Genomic DNA, 22,372 nt, shown 5'->3' on the forward strand with positions numbered 1-22,372 from the left:
CCTTTTTACTAATCTTAAAAAGAGATTAATATAGGGACCAGGGACTTGTACAGTGGACGCTCCAAACAAACTGATTAATACAATGTTTCATTGTTTAAATAAGAAAAATATAGGGTTTTTTCATCAACAGAAATTTATTAAACATTTATGGAAGAAGTCTCCAGTGTCAGCGGTTTGTAACTGTCATTGCACTTTGCAAATTTTCCCAGCATGGGATAGAGAAGTTTATGCTTTTCTGTTTCTCTGTAAACTGACAAGCTGGATTTTTTGAGACGGAGAGAGAGAGAGAGAGAGGGAGAAATGGAGAAGAGAGGCTGGTGATGGAACAACTGTTTTTTATCGAGGCTAAAATAGTGAACAGGAACCAACTTGCCTCTTAGACATTCCACAGCAGTAAATGTGACTATAATAAGCTGTTAAAATGAGAATTGTACTCGTTGTAAACTGGTTTGGTCAAAGTAGAATAACATTTCAGACTGTGCCATTATACTTTTGGACTGGTAAGGGTAACTGTCCAAATTCCGCTTGGCGCTGGTCTGTATCACAACACCATGGTGTGGATTAGTTTCCTTTAACCGCATAGTCTGTTGCTTATGTATGGAACATACATGCATGTTTCCATACATATTTTGGGAAATAGAACAAATTAAATCTGCTGGGTCTCCAAAATTATTCCTTCAGTTCTCTGTCATTCTTAAATGATCATTCTCTCCCCTGTTATAAAAAGAAACTCATACACTCATCAAAATGATGGTCTCCAGTCTATCAGCAGCACTGTGTCCAACTTCAAAGCAGATTCACAATAGCATGACCACGACAGTGTTCTGATCTTTCTGGAATGTAACAAACCTTCAAATCTGATCAAATACACATAGAGATTGTCATCAGGTATAAACAGCAGTTCCCTGCCTTGGGGAGATAAGGAGATCTTGAAAGTCATTTTCTCGTTTACTCTGAAACATTACGACTAGAAAGTTCCACGGAGTGTGTGAGTGACAGTGATTTGTAACTGGAGAGATGGAGCTGAGGATGAGGACCTGTACAAGTTCAGAAAAGCACACAGATATCAGGTGAAATGTGTACTGGCCTCCACAACTCTCTTTGGTTTACATGGAACTGAGACCCTTAATAGACTGGTACCAAAATCCAGAATTGTGACACCCAAAGGCATTTTTGAGACAAAGTCGGCAAACAGTCTTATTTTGTCAATTTGGGTGTGCCGAATTCAAATCTGCAATATGCCGAGCTCTATCTGACCTCTGTTGACCTCTAGAGGTCATTGAACTTTGGGCCTGTAAATGTCTCAGCTGAACCCAGTTTCTCAGCTTTCTAAGGAATGAAATGTACTAAAATGATTAATGAAGTTAGCAAGGCGGCACGGTGGTGTAGTGGTTAGCGCTGTCGCCTCACAGCAAGAAGGTCCTGGGTTCGAGCCCCATGGCCGGCGAAGGCCTTTCTGTGTGGAGTTTGCATGTTCTCCCCATGTCCGCGTGGGTTTCCTCTGGGTGCTCCAGTTTCCCCCACAGTCCAAAGACATGCAGGTTAGGTTAACTGGTGACTCTAAATTGACCGTAGGTGTGAGTGTGAATGGTTGTCTGTGTCTATGTGTCAGCCCTGTGATGACCTGGCGACTTGTCCAGGGTGTACCCCGCCTTTCGCCCGTAGTCAGCTGGGATAGGCTCCAGCTTGCCTGCGATCCTGTAGAAGGATAAAGCGGCTAGAGATAATGAGATGAGATGAGAAGTTAGCAAATGGCCTTGTTTGTTAAATGTTTGGGTGCTGAATTCATTTTTCATTTGTAAAACGACATATGACCTCTGATAACCTCAAGGTCATTAAAATTGGCCTACAGGCCTATGCATTTAACGGCATTTTTAAACTGACTTTACTCCCCCAAAAAGAATATGAACAGACAAAAAACAAATAGAAAGGAACAAATACAACATTAAATGCCAGTCCATGTACATGTGACTTACTTTTCACAATGAGAATGCCTAGGCGATCACCTTACATAACATTGCATTACATTTAGCGGTTATTGTTTATACAAAGCTACTGAAAAAAGGACAGATTCAGCAGCATACAAAATGTGGGGGCATACAGGGTATACAGGTTAATCAGGGTTAGTATATATGCGAGGTTTTTTCTTTGTTGTTTGTTTTTTGTAAAGGCTTTACCCCGTTTAAAACAAAACAAAACAAAAAACAAACAACAAAGAAAAAAACTCGCATATATACTAACCCTGATTAACCTGTATACCCTGTATGCCCCCACATTTTGTATGCTGCTGAATCTGTCCTTTTTTCAGTAGCTTTGTATAAACAATAACCGCTAAATGTAATGCAATGTTATGTAAGGTGATCGCCTAGGCATTCTCATTGTGAAAAGTAAGTCACATGTACATGGACTGGCATTTAATGTTGTATTTGTTCCTTTCTATTTGTTTTTTGTCAGTTCATATTCTTTTTGGGGGAGTAAAGTCAGTTTTAAAATGCCGTTAAATGCATAGGCCTATGGAGCACTTGCATGTGACGTCACAGCCGATCCAGACTGTGACAGACGCCATCTTGTCAGTCAAACGCCATATTTCCGCCTTCTACTTCTACTTCTGGTTCTACTTCTGCTTTTACTTCTACCTTTTCTTCTGGAAAACCCTACTATATACAATTCTACTACAACGGCTGCGGCTACAAGCTCTCCCTACCTGTGCACGTTTTTTATGTTTTTTGTGTGTATTTTTGCGTGTTGTTCGTCTGTACCGGACTTCAATATCCACTACAACCGTATGGACTTACTGGACATTGGTTTCCAGCAGAAAATGACGGTTTGTAGCGATTTCCATCGCATGCACAACATTCCGGACGAGATAGCGAGACCAGCAGGGTCTCCGTGGATTGTTATCGGAAGCAAAGCGAAGGAGGCGGCGCTGGAAGAGGAAGCAAAAGCGAGGCTGCAGAGCCGGCCTGTTGACTAAGCTCAGAAAACAGCCACTCAAACCTCCACTGCTAAGCCTCTATCTCTCCAACGCCAGATCCATGGTAAACAACACGGACGATTTGGAATTACAGCTGGAATTACCTTATTCTATTCTATAATCGGCTGGTCAGTGCTATACTCAATACTTAAGTGACTTACCCATCCAATGAGGATTTTTGTTTACAAGATGCCACATCTGAGTCGCTGACAATTCCTGAATTTCTGTAAAGATAACTGTCCAGAGATTTATAAGCATGCAGTGCTTCACCACTGAACAGCGAGGGAAAGTTAATGAGGTAATTATACACGTCTGGGTATTCTGCTGGCAGTTCAAAATCCGGTCGTGAAAACTCCGTCCGGTAAGCCATAAGGGTCACTAATCTGTAGATCATTTATTTTAGACATATATCTAGTTATCTGTTCATTAGAAAAGTGAGCCGTGTAGTCCGTCGGTTGAAATTGATCCATTCTGTACACGAGTGCAGCAGTATTCAGCGGTGTTTTTTACCGACAAGATGGCGGCTGTGTACTTTCCGGTCACGTGACTGCAAGATCTCTATAGGCCAAGTTTAATGACCTTGAGGTTATCAGAGGTCATATGTCGTTTTACAAATGAAAAATGAATTCAGCACCCAAACATTTAACAAACAAGGCCATTTGCTAACTTCATTAATCATTTTAGTACATTTCATTCCTTAGAAAGCTGAGAAACTGGGTTCAGCTGAGACGTTTACAGGCCAATGACCTCTAGAGGTCAACAGAGGTCAGATAGAGCTCGGCATATTGCAGATTTGAATTCGGCACACCCAAATTGACAAAATAAGACTGTTTGCTGACTTTGTCTCAAAAATGCCTTTAACTCCTTAAATAAGCACTTTTTTTAAATTTTGGTACCAGTCTATAATGTCAGAACTTGAATTTTAAAGTTGTGAATTTGTTACAGAGGGGAAAAAAATAAAGGTGAAACTGAATTGCGAGAGGTTTAGAGAACAGCAGTGTAGTGATGCTCGGCTTCATTAAGCTGAACACGGAGATTTTTACAGAAGTTGTGTTGCGCTTCAGTAGATTAAACCCATCTGCTATCGTCAGCAGCCTTCGCGAATTCCACGGCAGGACTTTAATCATGTTTCTATCACTGCTCTCTCTCTCTCTCTCTCTCTCTCACACACACACACACACACACTGTTTTTTTTCCTCCAGCTGCTCTCTGTGTTTTTTATCCTCTCTATCTTGTCTCCATCTCTCCTGCAGGTCTGATTCAGTAACTCCATGTCCTACATTCCTCTTCTCGTTCTGTCTCTCTGGGAGTGTCCTAACCTTTTGTTATTATTCTCACCGTTCTACCTTTTCTCTATGTCCATTCTCCCTCATTCCAGCTCAGACACCGTCAAATCACCTGCCTGAATTATTCATCCCAAACTCACTCTCTTTCTACATCTGTGTACACACACACACACACACACTCCCTACTCCATCTTTCTAAAACTTCACAAAATCTGGTGTGTTCTTCATTCAGCTGGTGGCCCAGAGCAAATCTGGAAGTAAACATGTGCACACAGGCGTGCGTGTGTGGGTGGGTGGGTGCACTCCGTACAAATACAGGATTTCACCCATTGAAAAGCTGCTCAATTCAGAAACTCAATTTGTAGCTGCCAAATGGAATTGTAGGTGGGAATAAAACCTGGAGTGCAGAGACAGAATGGAAAACTTTGGAGCGGAATTACAAAGTTCCCCAGAATATTATGTTAAATTAGGAACAATTTGATAAATTGAACACTTTGAAAATGATAATGTCTTTTAGGTCATTCATTCAGATGTAAAATAAAATGCTCTACTTTTTTATCCATTTATAGTTCCAGTTAATGTTGGTGAAGTGAGTTAGTTCCTGTCTTCACTGATGTTATAGCAGCTATAAACAGTCATCCCTCACCAGCCTCACTTTTCTCTCTAAGTTAATAAGAAAAAAGGCACTTCACATCTCATCATTCAACACAATTCCATAGATTAAGACAAATTAGACTCACTGTTCAATTAGGACAAAAGTAATGGCACCCTATAAAAGGAGGAGGAGTTAGTGTGTATCTATTCTCACCGACATGATGCAGTGGCTGAGCTGCATTACTACATTTCGCAGTTAATTGCCATCTTGTTCAGTCCTCTGTGAGTTTTCCATGGAGGTTTGTGAGCGTGGCCAAAAGTAAATCAACAGTACTGTAAATGTGCTCTTGGAAAATCACACAGTTTGGAATGTTCTTTTGTTCAATGTGGACATTGAACATTGACAGACTTTACTGAAAGATCTTTCTTTCTCACTTTGTCATTTTTTGACAGCTTTTGACAGGTAACATCCATGTCTGTCAGATCTGAGTTTATACTTTTTTTTATTTATTTTTCTTTTCTTTTCACTTATCTTTTCAGGGCGAGCCTCTGTGACTCTGGGTTAAAAGAACAATTACAGGACGTCAGTGATCGAGTTTATTCTGTGCCTGAATGACGTGTGTGTGTGCGCGCGCGTGCGCGCTCTGGGCAGGAGAAGTTTTTTAAGCAGCTTTGATGTTATTCTATTCACCAAGAAATGTTACAGCATAGCCTGACACATTCTTCTCTGTTCTGTACTTCTTGTATGTGTTTATGTGTCGATTATCATGCGGAAGCAGTGCTGTGAGGAGTTCACCATCACACTGTCTCTAAACAATACGCTTAAGGATTCATTTCCCAAAACAACTCGTTCTCACAGATGTGAGATATTTCCAAGTCTGCTGGAAGACTCACTCTCTCTCTCTCTCTCTCACCCCTTCAACACTGATATTAAGAGAGTGTGAGTGTGTGTGTGTGCGCGCCCGTGCATGTGTGGTACACAAGGAGAGTGAGATGATCCTAACTCTAAACTTTTAAAGGTATAAATCTTCAATGGATGTTTCAATGTTCAAATCAATAATCTAATCTTTTAGATTAGAGGTGAGGGTTGCCAGATTGCACAAAAATGATATGATTGACTACAGTGGGCTGCAAAACAAAATAATTTAATTGTTTTCTTTTTTTTTTTGTTTCTGCTAACTGCTGAATAACTCGTCTTCTCTCAAGAGATCAAATCCAAGATGTATTCTGATATTTTACTGGTTTTTCACTTAAACAGAATCTTCTAGCACTTCTTCATTATTTTACACATTCCCAAATGATAATCTTCAGATGTAATAATCAGTAATAATACATTTATTCTTTATTTATTAAACTCAAGTTAATTATGGTCATGGGCGGCACGGTGGTGTAGTGGTTAGCGCTGTCGCCTCACATCAAGAAGGTCCGGGTTCGAGCCCCGTGGCTGGCGAGGGCCTTTCTGTGCGGAGTTTGCATGTTGTCCGCGTGGGTTTCCTCCGGGTGCTTATTTATGGTCATAAATAAGTTTCCCCCACAGTCCAAAGACATGCAGGTTAGGTTAACTGGTGACTCTAAATTGACCGTAGGTGTGAGTGTGAATGGTTGTCTGTGTCTATGTGTCAGCCCTGTGATGACCTGGCGACTTGTCCAGGGTGTACCCCGCCTTTCGCCCGTAGTCAGCTGGGATAGGCTCCAGCTTGCCTGTGACCCTGTAGAACAGGATAAAGCCGCTAGAGATAATGAGATGAGATGAGAATTATGGTCATAAATTTGACTTTAGATGTATCTAAGTACATAAATATTTTACTTCAGACTCTTTATTACAGAATTATTATCCTTTAATGTTCATGGACTTAATATCTGAGGCAAGGCAGGTGGAAGACAGAGACAGACACACACACACACACACACACACACACAAGGTGAACAGAAACATTTAAGAGACATGAAAAGTGGTGATGTCATGTGTTCATCCATCCACAGAAATGAAGAAGAGGGAGGTTTTTTGTTCCTAAATTTGTGTGTGTGTGTGTGTGTGTGTGTGTGTGTGTGTGTGTGCGCGCGCGCACGTGCGTGCGTGTGGTCAGAGTGATGCTCAGGCTGATTAAACAAGTATTGATTAGAAATGTTTAACACGCTTTCATTATATACGGGAAAAAAAACTAAAACTAGTGGGAAATGAACGTGTGTGTGTGTGTAAGATTTACCTCCTGGGAAATTATAACCCAGTCTGCCACAATCATGATGATGTGTTATATAATTGCGTGTCTGTTTTTCTTCTGTTTATCAGATTGTGCAGTTCACACGAAGATGTTTACATCATTGATTTTATTCCTAATGTCTTATCAGTGAAAATATTTAATAAAGGAGTTTGAGCCTTATGACTCCCATTTTGAAGATTTCTTTATTTTTATTTTTTTCCAAAATGCATGAATTTCTTTTCTCTTGCTTCCAGATGGAGTGATTTAAGGGATTTCAGTATTTTCATGGATTTTTCTTTTTGTGTTAACTTAAGTATTTTTTGTGATGCTCTACAATCATGTAACCTGCATAATCACCAGAATGAACTAAAAAGCGATGGAATAAAAACTCTTAAACCACTGTTTTTAATGTGATTCCATTTCCCTAATTTTAATTTTATAATCTTTAAGGACTATTAAGTAGTAAATGTGACATGCTAGATGAGCACATAAAACCAACAAGAGTAACTGATGAAAAGAAAATAATTAGCTAAGGGGGAAAAAAGCTTAAGTGTCTTATTCAGTGCCATTTTTCAGCACTTTATTTTTTTATTCTTTAACATCAAATGTGATCATTATCTTGCATTATCATGTGCTGAACTTTATACTGAAGAATGAATTCTTTATTAAAGCTACCTTTATTAAAGGGCTCGTTAGCATGTAGACAAGCTAATGAAAAAGTCTGAGTGTTAATGAGGAGCTGGGAGTAATGTACATGAGGAGAAGGAAGAGTAGGGGACAAGGAGGAGGAAGAGGAGCACTTTATCAGGAGGAGGAGGTAGAGGAGAGCCGGAGGAAGAGCAGCAGTTTATCAGGAGGAGGAGGTAGAGGAGAGCCGGAGGAAGAGCAGCAGTTTATCAGGAGGAGGAGAAGAAGGAAGAGGAGCAATTTATCAGGAGGAGGAAGAGAAGCACTTTATCAGGAGGAAGAGGAGGAAGAGGAGCACTTATCAGGAGGAGGAGGAGGAGGAGGAATACGAGCACTTAATGACCTCTTAACGAGCTCTAATGAGCTTTTGTAATGAGAAGATAATATGCTGTCTTTCAATTTAAACTATTTTTTTAAGTCTGTGGTTCTGAATTTCTGGGTTTATTATTATTATTATTATTATTATTATTATTATTATTATTATCTCATCTCATTATCTCTAGCCGCTTTATCCTGTTCTACAGGGTCGCAGGCAAGCTGGAGCCTATCCCAGCTGACTACGAGCGAAAGGCGGGGTACACCCTGGACAAGTCGCCAGGTCATCACAGGGCTGACATATAATTACTATTATTATTATTTACTTCATTAAATTTAATTACAATCCAAATCTACATGAGTTGTAAATACATTTAAAATAAAGTGCTATGTAAAATGAGGTATAAAAGCAAAACTACAACAATAACAAATACATCACATGTTATAAATGATATTGTATTTATTTTGCAGATATACACTACTGTTCAAAAGTTTGGGGTCACCCAGACAATTTTGTGTTTTCCATGAAAAGTCACACTTTTATTTACCACCATAAGTTGTAAAATGAATAGAAAATATAGTCAAGACATTTTTCTGGCCATTTTGAGCATTTAATCGACCCCACAAATGTGATGCTCCAGAAACTCAATCTGCTCAAAGGAAGGTCAGTTTTATAGCTTCTCTAAAGAGCTCAACTGTTTTCAGCTGTGCTAACATGATTGTACAAGGGTTTTCTAATCATCCATTAGCCTTCTGAGGCAATGAGCAAACACATTGTACCATTAGAACACTGGAGTGAGAGTTGCTAGAAATGGGCCTCTATACACCTATGGAGATCTCATCTCATCTCATTATCTCTAGCCGCTTTATCCTTCTACAGGGTCGCAGGCAAGCTGGAGCCTATCCCAGCTGACTACGGGCGAAAGGCGGGGTACACCCTGGACAAGTCGCCAGGTCATCACAGGGCTGACACATAGACACAGACAACCATTCACACTCACATTCACACCTACGGTCAATTTAGAGTCACCAGTTAACCTAACCTGCATGTCTTTGGACTGTGGGGGAAACCGGAGCACCCGGAGGAAACCCACGCGGACACGGGGAGAACATGCAAACTCCGCACAGAAAGGCCCTCGCCGGCCCCGGGGCTCGAACCCGGACCTTCTTGCTGTGAGGCGACAGCGCTAACCACTACACCACCGTGCCGCCCCAACCTTAAAAATAAATAAATAAAACAGCATCCATACAAATTGTTTTAAAATATGTTAATTTCTCTTAGATGATGATGATGATGATGATGATGATATAGATTTGTTTAAATTTTGTATCTTTCTTTTCAGAAATTTTAAATGGAAATGGAACACTTAATTTACTCACAATCGCAATGTGGAAGTGCAAAGTTAAGAACTTTTTCCTACAAAATTTCTCAGCTTGTATCTATAAAGTGAAATGAATGAAAATGAATTGTAATATTACAGTATCACTGATCGCTGCTAAATGTCGACTTTAAATTTTTTATATTACTTTAGAAGAGTTTTCATACTTCAGTTTATCACATCTGTTTTCTGTGATTTTTCACTTTAAAAAGTAAGTGATTTTTATAAAACTAGTGTTTATTTATATCCTGTCACACTCACGATAGAACTGTTTACATTTCTAACACACTTCTCTTATGTTTAAGACCCTGACAATGTGGGAAAAGTAAAACTAAATAAAAATAATGCAAATAACATAAAAATAAACAGAAAAGATTAACATTTAAAGTGTAGCTCAATATATGACATGATCTATATGTATAAACAGTGGTGCTTGAAAGTTTGTGAACCCTTTAGAATTTTCTATATTTCTGCATAAATATGACCTAAAACATCATCAGATTTTTACACAAGTCCTAAAAGTAGATAAACAGAACCCAGTTAAACAAATGAGATAAAAATATTACACTTGGTCATTTATTTATTGAGGAAAATGATCCAATATTACATATCTGTGAGTGGCAAAAGTATGTGAATCTCTAGGATTAGCAGTTAATTTGAAGGTGAAATTAGAGTCAGGTGTTTTCAATCAATGGGATGACAATCAGGTGTGAGTGGGCACCCTGTTTTATTTAAAGAACAGGGATCTATCAAAGTCTGATCTTCATAACATGTTTGTGGAAGTGTATCATAGCACAAACAAAGGAGATTTCTGAGGACCTCAGAAAAAGTGTTGTTGATGGTCATCAGGCTGGAAAAGGTTATAAAACCATCTCTAAAGAGTTTGGACTCCACCAATCTACAGTCAGACAGATTGTGTACAAATGGAGGAAATTCAAGACCATTGTTACCCTCCCCAGGAGTGGTCGACCAACAAAGATCACTCCAAGAGCAAGGCGTGTAATAGTCGGCGAGGTCACAAAGGACCCCAGGGTAACTTCGAAGCAACTGAAGGCCTCTCTCACATTGGCTAATGTTAACGTTCATGAGTCCACCATCAGGAGAACACTGAACAACAATGGTGTGCATGGCAGGGTTGCAAGGAGAAAGCCACTGCTCTCCAAAAGAACATTGCTGCTCGTCTGCAGTTTGCTAAAGATCACATGGACAAGCCAGAAAGCTATTGGAAAAATGTTTTGTGGATGGATGAGACCAAAATAGAACTTTTTGGTTTAAATGAGAAGCGTTATGTTTGGAGAAAGGAAAACACTGCATTCCAGCATAAGAACCTTATCCCATCTGTGAAACATGGTGGTGGTAGTATCATGGTTTGGGCCTGTTTTGCTGCATCTGGCCAGGACGGCTTGCCATCATTGATGGAACAATGAATTCTGAATTATACCAGCGAATTCTAAAGGAAAATGTCAGGACATCTGTCCATGAACTGAATCTCAAGAGAAGGTGGGTCATGCAGCAAGACAACGACCCTAAGCACACAAGTCGTTCTACCAAAGAATGGTTAAAGAAGAATAAAGTTAATGTTTTGGAATGGCCAAGTCAAAGTCCTGACCTTAATCCAATCGAAATGTTGTGGAAGGACTTGAAGCGAGCGGTTCATGTGAGGAAACCCACCAACATCCCAGAGTTGAAGCTGTTCTGTACGGAGGAATGGGCTAAAATTCCTCCAAGCCGGTGTGCAGCACTGATCAACAGTTACCGGAAATGTTCAGTTGCAGTTATTGCTGCACAAGGGGGTCACACCAGATACTGAAACCAAAGGTTCACATACTTTTGTCACTCACAGATATGTAATATTGGATCATTTTCCTCAATAAATAAATGACCAAGTATAATATTTTTGTCTCATTTGTTAACTGGGTTCTATTTATCTACTTTTAGGACGTGTGTGAAAATCTGATGATGTTTTAGGTCACATTTATGCAGAGATACAGAAAATTCTAAAGGGTTCACAAACTTTCAAGCACCACTGTATCATGGTTACATGGGATCTCACACACACACACACACACACACACACACACACACACACACAGTTTGAGAGAAGAACATGCACCACTGAGGTCAGATATAAAACGGAAACGAAGACTCAAAGAACGAGGGTGTGTGTGTGTGTGTGTGTTAGAGAGAGAGAGACATACCTGGACGCTAACACGGTGTGTGTCGGACGAATCGTGGCCTCGCTGCCTCTGCATTGGAATGGTGCAGTTGTGAGCTACTGACACTCAGCACTGTTAAAGGACAAAAAGATAATAATGGAGAAAGGAGGAGGCAACTAGGGGACGAGGGAACGAGTGATTGAAAGATCGAGAGAACAAGTAAAAGAGGGAACAAGTGGAAGAAGGAATGAATTAACGAAGGACGTGTTGAGGATTGAAGTCCCAAAGACATGGGCAAAGACAAGATGAGACGAGACAAGTGAGACGCATCTGTAAAACAGTGCTGAGGCGCATGTCACTTAAGGGTAGACGTGCGCGCACACAGAAATATACATACAAAATCACAAAAGAGAACTGACAGAAGCAGCTCCTTTTTCTGTCTGACCTTTGACCTTTCTCTTCAGTTGTTTTGTGTGTGTGTCTGTGTGTAGGCAGCTGTGTGTGACAGTGGATTAAGCAAAGTAATACATTATTTTATTACGGATTTAACAAAACCTTGTTTTTATGAAAAATAATCAAAATGCCATTAAGAATGATTTTTATGCTTAAAATATGTTAATAAAATATTGTAGTAATCTAAACACCATTTTATTTTTTTTTCTGTTTTTCACACCATACGTATTTATTACTCTTGTTTACATTATTATAACTTTCATTATTCTGATTAAATAAAAACTATGCTCTTCTTCTTCTTCTTGGAGTTCCTCCTGGTAATCTGACTCATCCACCCCACTGTTCACCTTCTCCCTTTCTTTTGCTCTGCGTCTTATAAATACATAAAGACCTGGACTAGTTTGAACACCTCTAAGAGCAAACACACACCAAACACACACTTCATCATTACAATAAGTTTCTGTATTATTGAAATATTTGTGTAAGACGAGGAACAGCTCATTCACAGGAACAGGTACAGCAGACGCTCCACATAAATGCATTTAAAACGCGTGCAATCGTAATCAGTGTTGTGAAGTTTTTCCGTAAGATGTTTAATTGACTTTCATGGTCTGCTGTACGAGTCCCTGTGAAAGAGCTGTTACGAAAGAACAATAACATAATTAGAACGAGTGCATTCATATAAACTTGTGATTCATGTCATGGCTAGAGCTACAGTCTGAGGCACACTGTGATATAAAAAGGATGCAGAGCTACTGACCAATCAGATTTGAGAATTCATAAATGGCATCAATGAAATTAATCATTCTGTCATTCTTTAGTAAATTTTCTATACGACGAGTTGAAATTGTTCTCAGATTTGCGCCTGAATCATCGCTGACATTCACCTGAACCCAAATTTCATATGAAGCTTTTCATTTGTGAACTAAACAATTTGAAACATTTTATTTTGGTTCACAACATCAGAAGGTGATTTGTGACTTGTAACATGACACAGTTTTACCAACGGTCTGCTCTACTCCCCTCCTTATGTTTCATCCATGCGATCAGCTGGGATATCAAAATGGAGATCAGAGAGAACCCAACCCATCATGTTCCCACCACGTGTCCCCCAAACAGGACCTTCAGGACTTCCAAATGACCTGCTGGGATGACTGATAACTTGGGCACATTCCTCAACATTCATGGTCTCATATCGCTATAGATTTCATCACCGTCCTCCCTGAATTAAGAGGAAACACTGCCATCATGGTCAGAGTCCACCGAAGTCCCCCCGGCTAATCCCCCAAAACCTCCCTGCAGCCTTCTTGATGGCAGAACTAGTGTTCAACCATGTGTTCCTTTACTATGGGATCTCAGATAGTTAGGGATCATGAGTCTGGTCCAGCTAACTTCAGTATACCACCCACAGTCATATAGCCAAGTGCAGGGGGCCAACCAAGAAACTGAGTGATTCCTAAGATGCCTCTGCTTAGAATACCCAGCAAAATGGGCACAGTTCCTTCCTTGGGCAAGTTTTTTGTTTGTTTTGTTTCTGATGATGATGATCACATCATCAGCTTTCCTTTGGCTAATCAGACACAAGGTACGCCACCACTCTTGCCGGAACAGTTGGGGGTTAGGTGCCTTGCTCAAGGGCACTTCAGCCAGTCCTGTTGGTCCAGGGAATCGAACCAGCGACCTTTTGATCTCAAAGCTGCTTCTCTAACCATTAGGCCATGGCTTCCCCAAAGAATGGACCCTGGATGGAGTCTGCCCAAAATTCTCTGTGTCACTCCTCCACCTTCCTGACTCCATTCCATTGTGTGCTGGGGTACCAGCCCCCCGTTTCCTTCAAACGCTAACATCACCGATTCCCCAGTCATGGACAAATGGTTCAGACGAAGTGAATAGATCTGGTAAAACACTCATCAACTACTCGAACATGTGGCATGTTTGCAGATCACCACAGAGTGGGGGCCCCACAGTACAACCCTGGCAATTGAGTATGGTTGGCCACAAAGGACTACAGAAATCTAGAGGGGTGCAAAAAACTGAGTAGCAGGTATATCAACCCCTACAAGATCCTGTGGAGAGGCACTGAGGTGACCTACAAGCTGGCTCAACCTCACCACTGACACTTCACCCCAACTTCCCATGTGCATCTTAAGGCTGCTATCTCTGGGCCACTGGTCACCACCATGCCCACAGTTACACCTCCTGCAACTCTGGAGGTGCCCTCCTTCTTTTATTGAATGTAATTAAAATGGAAAAACTCAAAAAAAAAATCAATGTATTATTTCTTGTTCCATGCATATTTTTTCCAATTTTGTGCGTGTGTGTGTGTGTGCGCGCGTGTGTGTGTGTGTGTGTGTGTGAGAATATTAAAGTTCAATAAAAATATTAACATCATAGAGTGTAAACGTTAAAATCATAACTGATATGACTAAAGATATAAAATGCTAATATTACAAATAAAAAATAAAAAATAAGTTATTAATTAACAAACTGGCAAATTTGTGTCTAATTATTAAATAAATTAATTAAGATAACTCTCAGACAGAAAATGTCTTTCACACACACACACACACACACACACACACACACACACACACACACACTTCATTAGGTATACCTCAATAAAAAGGTGGCATGAGTCATACTCACACGTAAGGTCATAAACCCCAACTCTCTCTGTGTGTGTGTGTGTGTGTGTGTGTGTGTGTGTGTGTGTGTGTACTTACTGTAGGCAGTTAATTAGGTACTGGGTGTGTGTATTGAAAACATTCAATTTATTGAGAAACTCATCATTGACTTGTACATGGGGAACTGAATACATCCGTCAGTTTAACACACACACACACACACACACACACACACACACACACACACACACACACACACACACAACACACACACACACACACAACCTAAGTCTCTGAAATCCCACATAAGGGGTTCTCCTGAGATATTGGGATCAGAGAATCACCTCATAAAGTTTCAGGACAGAGAGAGAGAGAGAGAGAGAGAGAGAGAGAGAGAGAGAGAGAGAGAGAGAGAGAGAGAGAACACAAAATCCTCCAGGCGACATTTTAATCAAAGCCTTTCACAACCTGATTGGAACCTGGCAGCTCCATTGGAATTAAAACACACACACAGAGCAAATCTTTTGCAAACCAGCCATGGCAATTTGAACATGGAATCATGCGCAAAGGTCTGTTGACCACACACACACACACACACACACACACACACACACACACACACACAGATTACTGTATTGTAGCTTTATATCACTACAAATTAGTGTACACAGTTTCTGTCACATAACATAACTCATAACTCTAACACCTAACATAAACCATAACATAATTCGTAACATTAACACACAGCATAACCAAACACAACCCATAACTCTAACATGTAACTTGTGTTACATGTTAGAGTTATGGGTTGTGTTTGGTTGTGCTGTAATAAACTGAGAAACAGCAATGTTGTGTGACAAATCATAAACACGGTTCCTTCCATTTGGAATTTTCTCATGAACACATCTACACACAACCAAACAAAATTCAGCATTCTGACTTCATAATAATACACAAATTCAAAGTGAATATCAATACCAAAGTAAACAGTTTTGAATCGATTTGGTTGCATTTTCTCATTTATTCCTTGAACGCACTGAATGTTTTACAAAAACACTTGTGATGTCGACCCATAATTTGCTTCAAACACACCACCATCTTCTGATGCTCACATAATTGGGAGTCACTCAGTTACCATGACAATGTTGGGATCAGATTAATGTCCAATATCAGTTTGCACTCTAGCTCAGATTCATGACAACATAATAATAATAATAATAATAATAATAATAATAATAATAATCTGATATGATGGAAATATTCCAAGCTGTATGAACATATTCTGAACATAAAAAATGTCCCAATATTGCTGCATAAAATGTAATATTTATTTTTTAAATAAAATGTCCAACAATGTGAGAGATATTATAATTTATATAAAATATTATTGGAATGCCTGAAAAACATAAGAACTTACTGTTACTGCGAGCTAAAAATTCTTACTTGGGACCGAGCCTGAACTTTAACATTAGCGATTAGCATTAGCAATTAGCATTAACATCCAAAAATTGTTGAATTTTGCTTTGTGTTAATATCTACTAACATTATTTATAACATTTATGTTTTGTACATATGTTTATTTATGCTTATTTATTTGTTCATATGTTACTATGTTTATAATACATTATTACACAGCCAAGATCTACAAACTTGCCAGTCAACATTTCTCAGGCTCTATCCAAAAAAATAAATCAATAAAAATTTTTTAAAAAGCTCAACACTGTTTGTTTACCTTTAATTTACCTTAATGTTTTACATGTTATGGTTATTATTTTACTTATTTGCACACTATTTTTGATATTTTTTTTTTCAAAAAATATTTATATCTATTATTTCTTGCTTTTCTGTATTTTATTTTTGACATTTGGTGTTTGTTCTTTATGCTTTATAAATTCTTAGAATTTATTTAGAGTAAAGGACATTTGGTCATCACTAAGATATAACACACACACACACACACACACACACACACACACACACACACACACACGCAGTCCCTCTTGGACAGTAGCGCACTCCCAGCACACGGCATTAATTCTCATCATCTTTAAACTACATCGTCTCCGATCAGCAAATAAAACACGTGCTGTACATCCTCATCCTCACAGCTCTCAGCCAATCAGAGCACAGCATTTCACACATGACCACTGATGTGTAGAATGTGTCATATCTATTCTCAGGAATGTGGGATATGTCCATCTGTTCTGCCTCTCTATCGATCTATCTTCCTGTTTTTTTCTATCCGCACCTGTTACTGTCTCTCACTTTTTCTGTCCCTTCCTTCTCCATTTGATCTGTTGTTACAGCAAGTGACAGGTAACAAAAGACACAGGACAGGTGTGTGTGTGTGTGTGTGTGTGTGTGTGTGTGTGTGTGTGTGTGTGTTTTAGAAGACAAAGTGCAGTTGCTAAAGTAAGAAACAGAGTACAGAAAACAAGAATTTAGGAAATAAGAAATAGAAGTGGATGTGGTGGAAGAAAAATGGAAGCTGGAGAGATAAAGAATGAAAAAAGAAGCAGATGGGGAGACAAAAAAGAGAGATGAACATGGGGAGTGAAAGGGAAATAAAGGCAAATAAATATCATAGACAGGAAAATGGAGAGAAGTGTGGAGAGAGAGAGAGAGAGAGAGAGAGAGAGAGAGAGAGAGAGAGAGAGATGATGAGATTGGTGAAGGAGAAATCTATTTCTCCATTAGTATAGAAGAAGCAAATGACAGACAAATGCCGAAAGGACAGAGGGATGGACAGATGAGAATAAGAGAATGATTCAGAAAAGGACAGAGAGAGAAAAATACAGGTAGCTACAGATATATAAAGAGTGTGGAAAGGTTGAGGATGGAGGTGGAAAGCAGAAGATGGACAGAATGAGACAAGCGAAAGCTGGAGGAATGGGTGATGGAGAAAGAATGAGGACAGGAACAAGGGAAAGAAAGTGACAGAGACCCTCAAGATGAAGACAAAAAGCCTGCAAGAAAACAGTGAGAGATGGAAGGAGAAAAAGAAGGAGAAAAGAGATGTACAAAAATGAATATAGACTAAGAAAAAGAGAAAAGGAGACAGAGATGAATGGAAATGATGGAGAGAGTAGAAAGAAGGTGAGAGAGAGACACAAGTCAAAGTGTAAGAAAAGAAAGATAGAATGATAGAGGTGTATGGATGGATGATGAAGAGATATAAAAGAGACGGATGATATGTGTGTGTGTGAGAGAGAGAGAGAAAGAACGAGTGTCTTACCTGAAAGGCATGTGAGGACACAGGCGGCTCGTTGGTTCTCAGGAAGACTTGCTGTCCTCGTCTGAAAAATAAATGAGTGCAGTGAGAACACGCAGCAGGACAGATGAGCGTGCTGCTGTCTCTTCATTCTGTCTCACTCATTCACCTCTGTCCAGCTGTTAACGTGTGTGTGTGTGTGTGTGTGTGTGTGTGTGTGTGTGTGTGTGTGTGTGAGAGAGAGAGAGAACAAACACACAAACAGTCTTAAAGATTCACACACACACAAAGTTATTTTCAGGTGTTCCTCACTTATTGTCTGCTGGTGTGTGTGTGTGTGTGTGTGTGTGTAAGAGAGAGATCTTACAGGTCTCTCCCTCTCTTCCTCTCCTGGATGTTCATGTCATTCCAACCTGCTCAGAGCTCAGGATGAAACACCGAAAGACTTCAGAGTCTCAAACTGACACACACACACACACACAAACATTCGTCCTAGCATACACACACACAGCCTCTGGTGTGTGTGTGTGTTGAATGAGTGCAGGTAGTGCATTGACTCCACACACACTCATTCCTCTCCTCTTCTCTCCCTCGTTCTCTCACTCACCACATCTACTTGGAGAATAAAAGCCTCCAATGTTCACCAATGCTCAGGGTCCTAAAGCCCTAACATTCTCTCTCTCTCTCTCTCTCTCTGTACACATATACTGTAGAGTAGAACACACTAATGTCGTATTTAATATATTTTTGCTCATTTAGAAAACAAACACGAATATACTAATTAATTACTAATTAGTATATACGTGTTTACTAATTATACTAATTAATACACCCTGATTCACTTGTGTTCTTTGTATTTCAATGTTACACTCAGTAACAGTCATTGCATTATATCACAAGCACGTCCATGTTCGGCCCGGTGGTGCAGTGATTAGCACTATCACCTCACAGCTAGGTGGGTCTGGGTTCGAGCCCATAGGCTGACAGGGGCCTTTCTGTGTGGAGTCTGCGTGTTCTGCTCTGGTTTCCCCAAAGACATTCAGTTCGGTTAATCTGGCTACTCTGAATTACCCATAGGTGTGAATGATTGTTTGATCCAGGAGAAGGCAACAGGAAACCACGACTATAATTGTCCTGAGAAACTCTGACTGGAAGTCAGAGTGGCCATGTCACTGTAGTGACATGCCAGAGAGAGAGAGAGAGAGAGAGAGAGAGTACACTCAAAAAAAAGATTCTTGGCCCCAATAAACATGAAGCATTATTTTCAAGTAAATTGTAACTGAAATTGGTAAAGCTGAAAGTTTATTTGATATGCATAATTAAGGCATGGTAGAAACACTTTGAATTAAATGGGACCCTTACATTGAACTTGCCTAATAAAATTACATGGAAAAACTTCATGGAATTGAAATACTCAAAGTCAACGTTTTTGGTACAATTATTTTTTTGAATGTATGCTCATGTTAAGTTCACATTAAGTTTCATGTTAATGTTGACGTTAATTTTCACATTTGTGCTCGTGATAACACACAGATTATATTGAGAGAAGCAGGATGCTCAGACTAAAGGAGAGACGACACATTTGTTGGTCCCAAAGAGCCATAAAGAATTTTTATTCCATGCAGCTCATCATAATCCTATGGCTGGACATTTAGGGCAGGATAAGACACTCAATCATCTCATGGGCCGCTTCTATTGGTCAAGGATTCACGCTGATATCCGCAGGTGGTGTGCGGCTTGTCATGAATGCCAGCTGATAAATCCAACAGCTACCCCAAAAGCGCCATTGCACCCTCTACCTCTGATCGAACTCCCCTTCGAGAGAATTGGCATGGACCTTGTCGGGCCATTAGGTCGAGCTGCACGAGGATATCGCTTTGTGTTAGTCATAGTGCATACAATGCAATACCCGGAAGCAGTGCCTCGTCGCAATATCTCTACACGTAGTGTTGCAGAGGCATTCTTCTGCATTATCTCCTGAGTCAGGATACCGAAAGAAATCCTGACTCAGGAGATAATGTGTTTTTGCCCTTTCCTGCTTGCGCAAGCCTCATAGAGCACCACACAGAGACTCCCCCGGGGTGGTGGTGCGCAGCTGCCCATATTGGCTCCCACTTGAATCATGGGCAGTACTTGGTGGAAGTACAGTATCTCGGCTTCCACTTGAATCATGGGCAGGTGCATCCCTAAATTGATAAGACTGCAGCAATTGCAGCCTGTCCGAGACCTAAGAACAAAAATGCAATTCCTGGAGCTGGCATGCCTAATTTTTTGTTCTCACTAAAAAAGGGACACTAGATCCAGTGCAGTTGACAGAGCCATGTGAACGGGCTTTTGCTAAAATTAAAGCAGTTTTGTGTGGGGAGCCTACCGTTGCATTCTCCTGACTTTTCTCTTCATTTTGTTTTATAGACTGATGCATCAGACAGAGGGCTGGGGGCCATTTTGTCCCCAGTGTGGAGGGGAAGGAGCACCTGGGGCTGTACATCAGCTGCAAGTTATCAATGCAGGAGAGTAAGTACAGCACCACAGAGAAGGAGTGTCTGGTCATCAAGTGGGCAGTCCCCACTCTCTAGTACTACCTGCTAAGATGCATTTTCATCCTCTGCTCTGACTATACCCCACTCCAGTGGCTCCACTGCATGAAGGATACCAATGTGTGGATCACTTGTTGGTATCTAGCTCTCCAGCCATACAAGCTTGAGGTGGTCCACAGGCTGGGGCCACAGATGCTGGTGGCAGATTATCTCTCCTGCCAGCGGCGGGGGGGGGGGGGGGGGGGGGGGGGTTAACTGCAGGCCAGATGGCTCCCTCCCCTGAGTTGGGTGGTGGGGGGTATGTTGCAGCAAGGATGTGGTCAAGCGTCAGCTATGAACTGCAAGGAGTCAGGTTGAACAGGTGATAACGGGTGATGAGTTATATCTGTGTTGAATTACTGGCTGTCTATCAATATGTGTCTGTATGTCTTTCAGATGGTCAGTAATGACAGAGAGAGAGAGAGAGCTGTGTTCCCCAACACATGGTTGTGTTTGTGCATATGATCAAAGCACTAAAAAGTGCAGTGTAAAAATTAAATGCACATTGAACTTTCGTGCCTGTCTCCCAGTTCCTCGCTGCCCCAACATGAAAGTTGTTACAGTTAGCTTTCATGTTCCTGTTAATTTTCACATACATATTCACATTTGTGTTAATTTTCACATCCATGTTTGTGTTAGTACTCGCGTTAATTTTCACATTCATGTTGATGTTAATGTTCAGGTTAATTTACACATTCATATTTGTGTTATAGTTAGCCTTGATGTTCACATTAATTTTCATATTTGTGTGCATGTTAATGTTTGTGTTAATGTTCACATTCATGTTGATCTTAATGTTCAGTTTAATTTTCACTTCTGTGTCCCTGTTAATATTAGCTTTAATGTTCATGTTCATTTTAATAATAATAATAATAATAATAATAATAATAATAAGAGGAAGAAGAAGAATTTACATTTATAGTGCGCAGGCTGCATGAATATATGATCGCCTGCGCATCACAAAGATTACTGTAACTATAAAACAATATAAAACAATATATACTTATTAAAAGCTAAAAATATACAGTAATATAAAAATGAGCTAAATTTTTACATTCGCATTCACGTTTGTGTTAATATTCACATTTGTGCTCACGTTCACGTATTCACATTGTGAAATGAATGTGTCTGAATGAAACCCTGGTGTGTTTTCCCCTTCGCTGTCGTTCTTTAGTTGAGCAGGAAAGTAGATTTGGGTTTGAGATGCAACCCAAATACTCGACTAGTACCCAAATCATAATTATCATGAGAGTTAAACTTTACACTATAGACACTTTTACAAGAATCTAAAGACATTACAGAAACAATGACATGATGATAAAGTATAAGTGTAAATCACTAAATTGCTATTTTATCACATCCATCAGTTTGCTTCTTCACTCCATTACTCTATTATAGCTCCTTTTTTCCCTGTATATCCTGGGTTCGTTCATGCCTGACTCCCCCCTAGTGGACATACTCATGATATGATTCGTACCAAGGTCCAAGGTTTTATTTTTTGGACAAAATGTGTCTCAATGAGGCATGAATTTACATTTATAGTGCGAATTTACTCATTGTCCTCAGTATACTGAGGACAATGAGTAATATTCATATCAGTAAGACAATATCATTTATGCTTAAAGCTATTCAGCAAAGCAACAATATGGTGATCCTAGATCCTGCTCTCTCTCTCTTTCTCGGTGTGTGTGTGTGTGTGTGTGTGTCTGTGTGCGTGCACGTGTGTGTAGGCTCTTTGTGTGTGGTCTGAATCAAACAGCTATTCCAACAAATTGAAATATAGATTTATAACAGTTTTTGAAGAGCGTACAAATTCAAAACACACACACACACAATCATGTTGATACTTGAACCCTCTCCGATAGATTTTCATTTGCCAAAGAGTTTAATCAGTGTTCAGCATTTTCACAGAGTCT

General features: G+C 39.9%; 1 protein-coding gene across 6 annotated transcripts in view; it reads right to left on the bottom strand.

Moving 5' to 3' along the window:
- The window catches only part of LOC132900991 (cGMP-dependent 3',5'-cyclic phosphodiesterase), a 542,454-nt gene that overhangs the window by 348,447 nt on the left and 171,635 nt on the right, over positions 1-22,372 (bottom strand). For 2 of the 6 annotated variants that reach the window (XM_060943412.1, XM_060943410.1), the window contains exons 1-3: positions 18,248-18,274; positions 17,905-17,965; positions 11,635-11,724 (exon numbers count right to left, since the gene is read on the bottom strand). In XM_060943412.1, coding sequence (XP_060799395.1) covers positions 11,635-11,688 — 54 coding nt within the window. In that variant the 5' untranslated portion in view covers positions 11,689-11,724; positions 17,905-17,965; positions 18,248-18,274. Of the gene's footprint in view, positions 1-11,634; positions 11,725-17,904; positions 17,966-18,247; positions 18,485-22,372 lie in introns of those variants that run through there. The other 4 variants (XM_060943407.1, XM_060943409.1, XM_060943411.1 and 1 more) reach the window with 3 other exon arrangements.

The sequence above is a fragment of the Neoarius graeffei genome, chromosome 16 (assembly GCF_027579695.1).
Source record: "Neoarius graeffei isolate fNeoGra1 chromosome 16, fNeoGra1.pri, whole genome shotgun sequence".
In the NCBI taxonomy this organism is placed as follows: domain Eukaryota; kingdom Metazoa; phylum Chordata; class Actinopteri; order Siluriformes; family Ariidae; genus Neoarius; species Neoarius graeffei.